Source organism: Bipolaris victoriae, assembly GCF_000527765.1.
Source record: "Bipolaris victoriae FI3 unplaced genomic scaffold scaffold_43, whole genome shotgun sequence".
In the NCBI taxonomy this organism is placed as follows: domain Eukaryota; kingdom Fungi; phylum Ascomycota; class Dothideomycetes; order Pleosporales; family Pleosporaceae; genus Bipolaris; species Bipolaris victoriae.
Window position 1 is genome coordinate 71,085 of NW_014575349.1, and position 12,491 is coordinate 83,575.

Genomic DNA, 12,491 nt, shown 5'->3' on the forward strand with positions numbered 1-12,491 from the left:
GGAGTGTTGCACCTGCCACAGCGCACGGCCACAGCGAGGCTGAAATCTGGCCATGACTAAGACACAGTGCGCCCATCTTGTCTAGGATGGCCTGGTCGCCATCAACCAGCTGTGGGGAACTGGGTTTGGGGCTACGATGGAGAGACACAAGCACACAGCAGATCAAGTCACAAGCGCAATTGTGGGTAACAAAGAGGTGAAGAGGTTCATCATTGCCGTCTATCTGTAACCACCTGGGCGTAACTGGGCGCATACGCATTTCAACGCCACAATGAACACGGCAAAGTATCTGCAGTCTACTATTCTCTATCACATGCGCTTACGTGCAGGTGTAAGCACCGTCAACCCGGAGATCCGCACCCTACATTAATTGATTAGCAGCTGCTTGTTAACAGCATCTAGGTACTACTCACCGTAACGTATAAGCTGGCGTCGCTGGACAAGAAAGTGACAGCGCCCATCAGGTCCTCGGGACGTCCCATCTTGCCGACAGGAATCAGCGATGTCCACTGCTTCTGGAGTTCTGGGTTGTCGTCAAGAATCTTCTTGGTCCTGCAGTGCCGTTAGCATCGTTTTGGTTGGTGACAACAGATTTACGTACAATGCAGTAAGCATGTATCCAGGGGAAATGCAGTTCACGCGGATTCCTGCACCGGCCCACTCAACAGCTAAACTAGCTGCCAAGTGTCGCACTGCTGCCTTTGCGGCATTGTATGGGGCTTGTGGCTGCGGGACATTGACGATGGAGCCAGACATGCTGCCAATCATGACGATGCTTCCAGGCGCCTTCCTCTCCATGAGGTGCTTTGCCACTGCCACGGCGTATAGGTATGTGCCGTCGACGTTGACGCCCCACAGCTTCTGCATGCGGTCGTGGGGGTATGAGATGGCATCGTAGTTCTCGGTGAAGCCAGCAGATGTGACAAGGTTGTCGACCTTGCCATGGCGCTTCAAGATCTCGGCAAAGGACTGGTTGACGGAGGTTGGACTCGAGACATCGCAAAAGTGAGCTGTGACCTTTGGTGTCCTGTGTTTTGAGTTAGTTGGAGTGGGATGTGGAGATGAAGAAGTTCTAACCTTCTCGATGCGGGGTTCTCTTTCTTGTATACATCAACGAGCCCCTGTGCGGATCGCTCTCCTTCTTCTTTATTCATGTCAACAATGGCAACGTCGGCACCAGATGTAACCAGTGCCTGTGCCATGACCAGGCCCAGGCCTCGAGCTCCACCAGTGACGACGGCTACCTTGCCCTCCATGGAAAAAGAGGCCAATGTGCGCTTCGAGTGCTCGCCTCCACGGCCTACGACGGGATTCGAAGGTGGCAGATCCTTCTCTTCTGGGTACTCTACGACAATGTCGTCCCGAGTTCGCGCGTACTGGCCCTCGTGGTCGCCACTCTCGCCAGGCTCGCCTGACGTCGTCGCTGCATCGACTGGGTCTTCATTCTGAGAATCTTTATCCAAACGACTTGGAGAAGAGGTGAAGTGACGAATTGAAGAAATGGCTGGCTGTGCGGGTCGGAAGGCTGCTCGAGGAGCCTGTACCGTAGCCGCGCGGGCAATGTGCCGAAGTACCTGAGATCTGAACATGGCAATTGCAATTGCAATACAAAGATACAAAGGTCAGAGAGTCGTAGAAGTGGTGCTCGCAGGAAAGGAGCTGCCAATGGCAAGATACAATGAAAGCAATACCGCGTATGGGTATGCAGGAGTGTATGGATTCAAGGCAAGGCGAAGGCAGCCCAAAGTCGGTGAAGCCACCCAAAGGTCGAGCAGAAATTGGGCAGAGGCAGTGGAAGCAGGCGGAAAATTCACGATGTACACAGCAATCGACACGAGGTATGAAATCATTCGGTCCTTTGCACAGCTTGAGCTTCGTGGCCCGCCGTGCTGCTGTTGGTTGAACGCCTCTGACGACAGGACATGCAGGGTCAGCTTAAGCGAGCCCCAATCGAGTATCCCGCGAAGTCTATCCCATCTACACGCGTTCAATGGCATGCTCCGCTCCATCACCGTCTCCATCTTTATTACACACCGACAAGGCCAAGAGTGGATTTGCCCTGGCTGTGCCCGCCCTTCTCCACACACACACCCTTGGTCCGGAGGAGCTCCAGCAAATGCTGACCGCTGGCCACCCCCACGTTCCAAGAAGCAGATAATCATAGGAAGGCCCCTGTAGCCCGGCCAGAGCGGGGCAGTCTATGCAGCCCACCACTGCGATTCTGAAGATTGCATGTACTCCACCGCATACAAGCACTCCGCTTATCCGTATTGTCGCCGCCAGCTAAATACACCCCAGAGTGCGCACCACGACACGCCATGCTGGACCTGTACCTCGTCACCTTCAATGCGGCGCGCAATCTCGTCGACCCGCAGGCCCTGGCGCCCTCCTTCTTTGACGCGCTCCCCAAGGGAACGCCCGTGCCGGACATTGTCGCCATTTCGCTGCAGGAAATTGCACCCATTGCCTATTCATTTCTCGGTGGATCCTATTTGAAGCCCTACTTCGACCGCGTGACCACGACTGTCCAGCTTGCTGCTGACCTCCACAGCCAGGGCAGCGGCTCCCTCGAGCATGTGGCCACGCGTAGCCTGGGCATGACAGCCCTGATGCTATTTGCAAATCCAGCTATCCTCGAGAGGATACAATGGATACAGTCTGCAGGTGCGGGCGTCGGCTTCTCCAACATGGGCAACAAGGGGGCTGTTGCGATGCGCATCGGCCTGGCCTGTCCCGGCGCCGACGACACCCTTGATCTCACCTTTGCTGCAGCCCATCTTGCGCCCATGGAAAGGAACGTGGAAGCGCGCAACAAGGACTGGGAGAATCTGGTGCGCAACTTGGTCTTTGTCAATGGCGACGAGACCGCCTACAGCTCGAGCGAACAAAGACCCCTTCTAGCCGCCTCTTCAGATGCTCCAGCTGATCACAACGGTCTTTTTACGCCTGGAAACCACGTCTTCTTTTACGGCGACCTAAACTATCGCACTAGTGACAGTCCACCAGACGGTGACGCTCCCAAGTCCTACCCTCAGCCTACCGAGTCAGAGTCATCATCCCGACACTTTTCACATTTGCTAAAACAGGACCAATTGATTCGAGAGAAAGACGCCAAGCGCACACTGCATGGCTTTGAAGAGCTCCCCATTACCTTCCCGCCTACATACAAGTACTCCACTTCCAAACACTCTCTAGCCGGTGAGGTTGAATCGTGGCACTGGTCAAAGCACCGATATCCCTCGTGGTGTGACCGAATTCTCTTTCTACGCGCCGGGTCTGCGTCAGACCTAGAACCCCAGATCTACACCGCTCTCCCCATCCAGCCCACGTCAGACCACCGTCCTGTTGCTCTCTCCCTGCGCATCGACGAAAAGCCTATCAAAATGGGCATCAACGAGGTCTTTTCCCGTGCGCCCTTTGAAATCAACCCCCAGTGGAAGGCCAGACGGGATGCCGCACGACGCTGGGAAGTCATTGTGGGCGTCATATCCTACCTCGCCTTGACTGGTAAGGGCCAGATCATTCTCATCACCTTGCTGGGTGTGGTAGCTGGCGGTCTGTTTTTGGCTGGGGCTTTGGCTAGATGAGGCTGCTCTTGACTTGTTGCCACTCAACAGCATTGTTCCTCCAGCTCCACTGCTCAGCGAGATATTTTACCGTTGCCGCTGTTGGCATGCCCATGGTGTTCACCTCATTTAGAAATTCTATCATCTTGAAATGTGCCATCTCATCGCTCAACAGCACTGCAAACTTGTGCACAGCATGCGCTGCTTTCCATGGTGCCGATACGCAGTGGGTATTGCATCGAGCAATAGCCACCATTTCCTTCAGTCCCCTAAGTATTTCGTCTTGTATGGATGCAACAACGCCGTCTCCATGGGGGTACGCAAATTCGGTGTCGAGGTAACTAGCTGCTAGTGCAATGCGACATATCCGCAAGTGTTGGTTTGCATCAGCTTAAGCAATGTCAGTTATGAAGGTAGCGGGCTGGTTACTATACAAACTCACCATGGCAAGGACCGGAGAACCATAGTTCTGGAAAATACCCCGTAGCGTACGAGTCCTCTTTATAAAAGAGCGCATCGAAAGTTGCTGGCCGCATCAATTCCCATTCATCAACAAGATTGCTCAAGTACTGCCGCTCGTCTGCTGTGCGATTATCTGTCGCCATCCACTGCAGGATACGCGCATTCAACCATACTATTCTGTTACCCCACGAAGCTTCATCTTCTGGTAGGGCCAATGCAAGTAGAATGGAGTTTCCATAATCGATGCGCAAACTCGGGCGATTGAGAAGCGCTTGACACACTTCGGAATTAACGTGAATCATGAGACAAGCCTGCACGACCGGACTAGACATATCGAGCAACCAGCCCTCGGGGCCGTAGAAAAGCTCATATGTAGAGAGGTGGGTTTGACCCTGCGTACCCGCTGATTGTTCGTCAGCCAAACAGTTCACTTTCTTTGCTTTATCACTACACACCGTGGTACTCTTCAAATGTTCTGAGAAGCATCGCCGTTACCAGCGTTGCCTCGTCCTCAATCCTGCCTTTCTCCGCTAGGTACGGAATGAGGTCCTGTAGGATCCTATCATGATACACATAAGGCCCGGCGGGAAAATGCGGGTCATGGCGCAAGACATGTTGGGCAGATGTCATGAGAATTGCATTCATAAGCATTGCATTCTCAAAAGCAAGTCTTGGAACTACTTTTTTGAACACGGCTACTGGACTTGTAATGTCGAGTGATACTGCGGCCTTTTCGATCCAGAAGCGAAACAGATATGCCTCAATTGGATCAGAGAGGGGCCAAGCTACGTCGGCAACTGAATTTGCTGCAGGGTGTGGACGTGGCGAAGGGCCGTCAGACTGTGAGTCTGCAGGCGATGGCTCATCGAGACTGGAATAGTTGGAGCCCGAGCCTGGAGCCGGGCTCGTATGACGCCGGACATGCCATGGAGGAAGAACATGCCTCTGGCTGTCCGCAGATGCTTGCGCTTGATTATCCCAAGTCCCACTTCGCAGAGGCAGATGTCGCTCTCTCGTCCGGGGACTTGTCGTTGCAAAGCCTGACAATCTCCCTGATGTCCGTGAGCGATTTACATGTTTCGATGTCCTTCTCTCGCCTGCAGATCCTGGATTTTCGCATTCTTCAGCTACAAGTCTGGACTCGTCGATAAAATCCACTGTGATGCTGTGTCAGTGCTTGCATAATGCTTATCAGTCGCTCAGAAGCGACTCAACCGGTGGCTTGAACATACATTTACCCTCGGTACCAACCCATCTCTGCCCGGCAGCGAAAAAATAATCGTACTTTTTGATATCTGCTCGAGTTGCTTGACCTTCTGCATCCGGAAACACGCCATGTCGAAAGCGGACCCTGTAATTGGTCTTCTTCGGCTGGGCGCCTGGTGACAAAGACACACTCATCCTGCGTTGCAGTATAAGAAAACAATGCGAACAGCCGTACTTCCAAAACAAGGCAAATCAAGACGATTTGGAAAGAGGACCAGCAATCTTGCCAAGAAGTCAAAACCAAGACAAGCAAAAGGTGCTGACGGTGCTCAATGTTTTCAACCAGCAACCAGGCAAGAGTTCGCCGCCTCAGCTGGTATTATGTACTGTGTCTGTCTGTCGCAAGCTACGCCACATCGGTAACCATGATGCACGGTGAATGGAAGAAACGGCACATGCGTATGCGACAAGAAATGCACCGCACATACACTTTCTTCTCGCTTCTCATATCAGAGGGATTTGATCATCTCCCCTTTCCCCTTTGGGCCTAAGGGCGCGGATTGCTCTTCTCATCTGCAACCTTGGTCGCGATGATTCAGCACAATGGCGGTGCAGATTGGACAACGGCCCGATGTGTGTGCCCCCATTTTGTAGCGCGGACCGTTCCCGTCAGAGTGGAAGGCTTGTCGATGCTTGTGTCCGGCTCTGAGCGCTATCTGGTCAACAAGATGGGCATCCCATATGCTGCTCTCGAGTCCGCCTCTTCGACGAGCTTATATGGAGCCTAGGATGCGAGTTTTACTGTTGTCTTTGAGACTCTATTACCAATCTAGCACACGATTCACCGATCTACCTCTGGGCAGCCAATACAGCCTATGTTGCTGCCTACCTTTTGCACCAATTGCCTGTATGCCCCAAGGACAGGAAGAGGCAACGCGACGTCATACAACAACGGATAGGGCTGATGTACCCCACGTCCGTCTTTCTCTCTTCTAGAAAAGCGCCACACGCGCCCTGCGCGCCTTCGACCAAAATCTGACATGTGTGAATAAGCAAGAGTGATTAAAAATGCGGATTCGACCACCAAAAGAAGCCCTTATCACGCGGACATACCCATTGCTGGGCGACGGGACAGGTTGATCCAGCCTTGTTGCATTATTAATCCGATACCATAGAGTTGCGTCTCTTGTTATCTTTGAGCTCCAGTTCCGCGGTACGTACATAGGCATCTACAGACGTGCACGGATTGGCTGTCTGCATCCCATATCGCCACGTGATGTAGTAAATCAGCCTTGCTGACACCCCGACCGCGAAGCAACCACCAGTATCAATGACCACATTAGGACACCGCTTCCCTTATTCCCGCTGACAGTAGCGCAAATCGCATTTTTAGAGCCTCAAGGTCCCCTGTTCCCCAGTCCCGTCAGCACAGCGAAAAAAAGGTACCTGTTTGTCAGCTCTAAATACAGCTCTCCCCCGCGGAAATACCCCGCAAACCACTAATCGCACGAAAAAGATAGTACATGGCATTTAGGAAAATGGTTCTGCGCTATCTTTAGCAGAGGGTAAGGGAGGTGGTGACTAAGTCTGTTACCTCCCCTGGCATACATATGAAGTGTGCACCCTATGCTATCCGAATATCGGTCGGCACAGTCTCAAGCCATGGCAAACCGCACACCGCGGCTTTCGCGCTTTCCCCCCCTCCCCCAGCCGCGCAAACGCACATTTCTTTCTGAAGCGAGGGCAGTAGAAGGAACCATGTGCGACGCCTCTCTCTCGAAGACGTGATGGCGGGAGGGGAGTGTGGCACCCAAGAGAGGGCAAGCGGCTTGCTTAGAAAGCGTTGGTGGGCCGAGAGATACCCGAAGGCTGCGATATGCGCGAGCGTGTGTGTGCGGCTTGGGGTGATTGGGATTGGTTGAAGGTAGATTTGACGTGTAAGACTATTGTAATAGCAGATAGGTATACAGAGGGTATGTTTTCGTGATTAGTTATTGTATGATTACTTACTGTAGGGTTGAGAGGGGGTATCATTGGTGAGAGGGATTCGGAAAAGAAGAGGTAGGATTACATATTTGATTTTGGAGAAAGGTAAGCAATGTGCGTGTTATCGGTATGCTACTTTTTGTGAGATCTGGGGGTTGGTTAATTACAAGAAAATATATTTCTTGTCCGAGGAAGCTGATGTTTCTTGTCGTACATAGTGAGCAAGGGTCTATACTCTACTTCTGCCAAGGAATATCTCACTGTCAGTCACAGCAGTACTTTTCTTATGCGCAACTATCTTACACATCATGAAAGCTGCAAATACTCAAAGGCATATTGTATGTACGCATAAATGCATAACTATGCAGCCCTTCCCAACTCACCTAGTCCTCAAACCCCAGCCCCACTATTTCCTTCACCTCGGCCCATCAACCCGTTCGTCCCACATGTATACGTAGTCTCAAGAACTATTCTTAAGCCATTACATCGTCCATCCCCACAATGCATAAATCCCCCTCTTTTAAACTCTCTCCATCTCCACCACAAGAAAGAGTCTAGATTCATTTCCAGTCCTCGGGATGACGTCACCACCACACTCGACGATCCCCTTAGCGCATTCCCTAACACCAACCCCCTAACTAGTATGTATGTAGTCTCAGGAAAAGGACAAGCCGGAAAATGGCACAAACACCAAGCCAACCAAGTCAACTGCGAGTCAGTTGTATTAAAATATACTAGCTTTCATAACTATCGATATCAATAGATCATAGAGGCTCTTCACGCTAATGCATCTTAGAAGGCTAGAGTCAAAGAATACATTATACTCAAAACAAATAGAACGTATTTCACGAATTGCCAGACTACTCAGCAGCATTCGCCGATTAAGCCTAGTAGACACCAGTCATGACCTCCTTGGCTTTTTCGTCACTCCAATCTGGCTGCACCCGGTAGTGGATGTTTTCAATTGAACACTCCGCCACCAAACCATTCTTACTTGAATCAGTCAAGAATCCATCTACAGCGCGCACAATGGTTGAGTGAGGCGTCAAGATCTTGGCTATGGCGTCCGTCATCGGACTGCTAGATATATTGGTAGCAACTATGCCTAGCGCCTTTTGTTAAAACCATACCTCATTGGATTAAGAAAATGTTTTGCGTCGAACATACCTGGGCATATACAGTTGACAGTAATAGGTTCCTTAAGCGCTTCGAGCCTCTGAGCTAGGCATCTAGTTATGCCGACAACCTAGAAGGAAGATTTGTCAGTGCCCTTGGGAGCGAAATACTACTCGTGTGTTGGTCCCGCGGAGACCTACCCCATGTTTCGCAGATGTATATACAGGAAGACCGTGTGAGGGATAGAGGCCTGCCATACTCGCCGTCGAAACCAGCTTGCCAGCTTTATCGGGATTCTTGCGGAAGTAGTGCAGCGCAAGATATGCCGAGTAGACTACAGCAGTCAGACAGATGTCAAGGACAGAGGTATCCGGCTTCACGGGCGCGCCATCTTCGCGTTCCTCAGCCGGCTCGTAGAAGTTGGTCCTGTCGATAATGCCCTTGGGTTTCCCATCAGCAAAAATGAGAAAAAAAAACGAAGTGAATCACAACAGAGAAAGACATAAAAAGCAGTGCTCACCGCATTGGCAAACACAAAGTCGAGCCGCGACCATTGTTTCCACGTCGCGACGAAGGCTTTGGCCTGCTGGTCGTAATCCGAAACATCCGCATTCGTAAAGAACACCTTATCTCCAAGCTCCCGTGCTACTTTCTGCCCGCTCTCTTCGTTGTAGTCGACTATCATTACGTTCCAGCCTTGCTCGACCAGGTGCTTTACAACAGACAATCCCATGCCCGAGGCACCGCCCGTGACGAGCGCCACTTGGGCAGATGATACCTGTCTAGTCGAAGTCATTGCTTCACTAATGAGTGGGGGGTGGGTCTTATGAAGGGGAAGAAGCAAGCGAGATGAGCCTCTTGTGAAGGTGAAGGAGGATGAGAAGAAGCAAACAACGAGCTTCTTTGCTAAAAAAAAAAATCACACGGATATGTATACAAATCGTACGCCGTCATTATCGCTTATATTTACTCACACTCAACCCTAAATTTTTTTTAACCTCTCGGGCCTTTTTTTCCTTTTCCCTGCACCACTATACTATGTTAGCTTGGTGTCCACTTTTACTAGTCAGTCTTCCTTTTCTACATACTTTTACTACAACGTAGAGTAAGTAAAATACTACTTCAAGGGTATGATCCGAGTCCTATGTAAAGCCCCTATCTCTCTTCTACCACCCTTACCTATCTCCTACCTCCATATTTCCCAAACAACAATATCCTTTTTTCCAAAGCAAAACACTTGCTCTATTTTCTTTCCTTTCTAATCGAAGGTAAAAAAAAAATATCACTTGAACATGAAATGTCGCTTGGCTAATAGTCCTTACATCCCCTTCCTCTATGGACGAAAGAAAAAAAATGCAAGTCAGAAAATCGTGACCAAGAAACAAAAAAAAACAGACCAGGTGACGTTTGGGTAACGGTAACTAGTGTAGATGGAAAGGCGGGGACGGAAAGCGGCGGGAGAATCGGGAAACGGTTACTAAGGAAGTTCCCCTTCCTCCCTCCCTCCCTCCTCAAGATTGATGAAAAATGAATTTTTGTATGTATGAATTGTATGAACAGGTGGACGAAAACGTCGCTAGCTGGGTACATTTGATTTTCCGAGAATATAACAAAAGTACACATGTTTTACCGGGTTGTGGGGTTGGTCGCCGCTGGAGAGAGAGAGGGGGGGACTAGAGAGTTCATTTGCCAAACGAAAGCGTGTGGGTGAGGAACTTTGTGTAGTAACACGGTAGTCGGGGGAACGGGGCGGGGGAACGAGGCGGGGGAACGAGGAGTGCGTGATGTGGGGAGTTTTCTTTGTCACGATGAACTACACGTATACACTATGAAACGCAGCGGGAAGCTGCGAAGTTGCATGGTGGCTTTGAAGGGGGGGTGGTTGTACTACAGGCTGTACGCGGCGCATGTGCGTCCTACATGCTTGCCTTGGGCGTTGGGCTCTTTTAGTCGCTCATCACGAGGAGGGGAGATGCATGTGTTGTACACATGTAATGTAACGCGTTGGGCCAACCAAGGGGGGGCACGCACCCGTGTAGTATTGGGTTGTTCGGTGTTTCTTCCCATGGTAAATCTGTACGCCGGCGTGCATGTTGACATGGCAACTTTGTTTGCGCTGCCGATCGGATTTACTGTAAGGCGGATCTGCAATGCGCGGTAGGGAGAGAGACAGGATGTATGGGCAGGTGTGCATAAGCTTTGGGCAGGGAGAGTGAAGAAGCACGTACTAGCACTACACATGCACTGCCGGACAGGGACAACCGTGACTATTGTTGCCAAGGCAGCTTTGCGACAAAGTAGAGCGTTGGTATGACTAAAGATTTGCGGCATCAGTTGCCGTGGCTTGTTTATGCCCCCTTCAACATGCCGCCATTCTTTTTGCAACACCAAGATTCAGGCCTTTGTCGCCTGGCCAAGGGCGCTTGTGCGCATGGTTATGGCGTCGGCTCATCCCAAAGCGGACCAGACGACTTGCGGTGCCGAAGCGGCGACACCTTCGGAAACCCCCCAGAGAATACCGACAACACGACCTCTAGTCTAGTACTACTTTCTTTCGTCATCAGCCTCGTAAAACCTTCTATGTCTTTTGACTGCTGTGTACATACGAAATAACGCAAATCACCACGAAACAAACTCCAAGCCAGACTTGACTATCTCTGTGCACTACGTATTTACTGCTTGCCTTCGCACAGAGCACGCAACTTGGGCTACTACTTTACGCAAGAAAGACCAGCCACAGACGTCACCCTGCAGCGGGCGACCAACTGTTGCGCTGCACCGCGCCCAACCTACTCCGTTCAAGAAAACCCACCTTGCATGCAACACGTTCTAGCCCCCTGTGATTGCGCCCTCCCTGTGACCTACTCCGCGGCCACCCACGTTGGGGGGAGGAGACGCGATCGCCAGCCAAAACTGCGATCGCGGCGCTTGTCTAGACCACATGCTTCCCCCCAGCCAGGCCCTCTGATGTTGCATCTTATTGTCGATCTACTTGTCTGGACTTCTGTCTCTTGTCTGTTTTTTTTCTTGTTGGCTGGCTGGCCCTGCTCTTTCATGCTTTCCCCTATGTGGAGTCTCTTACGCTCTGGGTTCCTGAGGGGAACAAAGCCGACGCGGAACCGCAGTTCTCTTTTTTTTCGCCTCCCTCTATCTAACGTTGGTTCCCGGCAGTGGGAGGGAGGGGACGGCACGCTAGTTTAGGGAATTAGTGTCAAAGTGATGGGCGCTGCGGAACTACTTTTGGATACGGATGCTACGTAGGCCGTTCGGCGTCGCTTTTGGGTTTTGCTCGTAAAAACGTGTCATGCCGTGATTATACCGTTTTGTTTTCCGCAAAGGCGAAAGAAAAAGGGACGGTGGTCGCTCGGGGATTTAAAAAAAGGGAGAAAGGAGTGATAAAGGGAAAAAAGGAGAGTGAGGCGAGCGGTTCGGGGACCTCGTGTTCTAGGCGAGGCTGTGGGGACGGAATCCTGGCCTCTATCCTTTTTTTTCTTTCTTTGCATACCTGGTCTTACGTATGGCTTCGCTTTTTGCTCGCTTCTTTGCTACCCCCGCAAAAAAATGAGCACGCAAGGGAAAAATAAACGAGGTTTAATATTGGGGTGAGAGGGTCTTTGCTGCAAGTCATGCGTCACGCATAGCGGGAATAAAGTGCAGAAAAAACTTGGTCAGGTGAGGTGGGTTCAAAAACGTTGGAGTGCATTTGGTGTGATTGTGTTTCACTGCAAGTGCAATAGAGAAAGAGACAGCTCGCGCTTCAATTTCCAAACCGACCCAATCATGGGTATATGCCAAGTTTTCCTCCAAGAGTAGCCTGTGCCGGGGGGCGGATGGGTGCATGGCCCCAATCGACGCCACATCATGCACACCCTGTCTGCCCAAAACGCCTGCAACCGAGTCTTCCCGACGAGAAGAAAGAACAAGAAAAACAAAACATGTGAATAGAAAGTGTAGCGGTGTATGAATACAAAGTTTATAGAGAGAAAAGAAAGAGAGAAGAAAACGTCCAGAAAATCTCGCATGCCCGTGTAAATGCTAACCAAGTGCGCTGTCCCGCGCCGGTAATCCCCTAGGAGAGGCCAAAGCCAAAAGTCGGCCCAAAAGGTAGGAGAAGGAAGTGTTGCCAGAACACCTGTCGTCAAAGTCGCTAATGTC

At 51.1% G+C, this 12,491-nt stretch overlaps 6 protein-coding genes across 6 annotated transcripts; 2 read left to right on the forward strand and 4 right to left on the reverse strand.

Annotated features, from left to right (window-relative positions):
- Positions 1–319: 319 nt before the first annotated feature.
- Positions 320–1,589, reverse strand: COCVIDRAFT_99561 (hypothetical protein; the record flags this gene model as incomplete). Its single annotated transcript, XM_014701060.1, has 4 exons — positions 320–361; positions 414–552; positions 602–1,027; positions 1,078–1,589. The coding sequence occupies 4 exons, from the start codon at positions 1,587–1,589 to the stop codon at positions 320–322; spliced, it is 1,119 nt and encodes a 372-aa protein (XP_014556546.1).
- A 729-nt stretch (positions 1,590–2,318) lies between these two features.
- On the forward strand, positions 2,319–3,587 carry COCVIDRAFT_16058 (hypothetical protein; the record flags this gene model as incomplete). Its single annotated transcript, XM_014701009.1, has 1 exon — positions 2,319–3,587. One exon carries the CDS (start codon positions 2,319–2,321, stop codon positions 3,585–3,587), a length of 1,269 nt encoding a protein of 422 aa, XP_014556495.1.
- On the reverse strand, positions 3,580–5,429 carry COCVIDRAFT_99589 (hypothetical protein; the record flags this gene model as incomplete). Its single annotated transcript, XM_014701061.1, has 4 exons — positions 3,580–3,956; positions 4,009–4,431; positions 4,484–5,185; positions 5,261–5,429. 4 exons carry the CDS (start codon positions 5,427–5,429, stop codon positions 3,580–3,582), a joined length of 1,671 nt encoding a protein of 556 aa, XP_014556547.1.
- A 1,638-nt stretch (positions 5,430–7,067) lies between these two features.
- Positions 7,068–7,268, reverse strand: COCVIDRAFT_99474 (hypothetical protein; the record flags this gene model as incomplete). Its single annotated transcript, XM_014701062.1, has 1 exon — positions 7,068–7,268. One exon carries the CDS (start codon positions 7,266–7,268, stop codon positions 7,068–7,070), a length of 201 nt encoding a protein of 66 aa, XP_014556548.1.
- Positions 7,269–8,107: 839 nt separating this feature from the next.
- Positions 8,108–9,132, reverse strand: COCVIDRAFT_26708 (hypothetical protein; the record flags this gene model as incomplete). The annotated part of the gene is made up of 4 exons (XM_014701025.1): positions 8,108–8,325; positions 8,388–8,466; positions 8,537–8,776; positions 8,857–9,132. The coding sequence occupies 4 exons, from the start codon at positions 9,130–9,132 to the stop codon at positions 8,108–8,110; spliced, it is 813 nt and encodes a 270-aa protein (XP_014556511.1).
- Positions 9,133–9,212: 80 nt separating this feature from the next.
- On the forward strand, positions 9,213–9,440 carry COCVIDRAFT_99639 (hypothetical protein; the record flags this gene model as incomplete). The annotated part of the gene is made up of 1 exon (XM_014701063.1): positions 9,213–9,440. The coding sequence occupies one exon, from the start codon at positions 9,213–9,215 to the stop codon at positions 9,438–9,440; it is 228 nt and encodes a 75-aa protein (XP_014556549.1).
- Between the last annotated feature and the right edge of the window lie 3,051 nt (positions 9,441–12,491).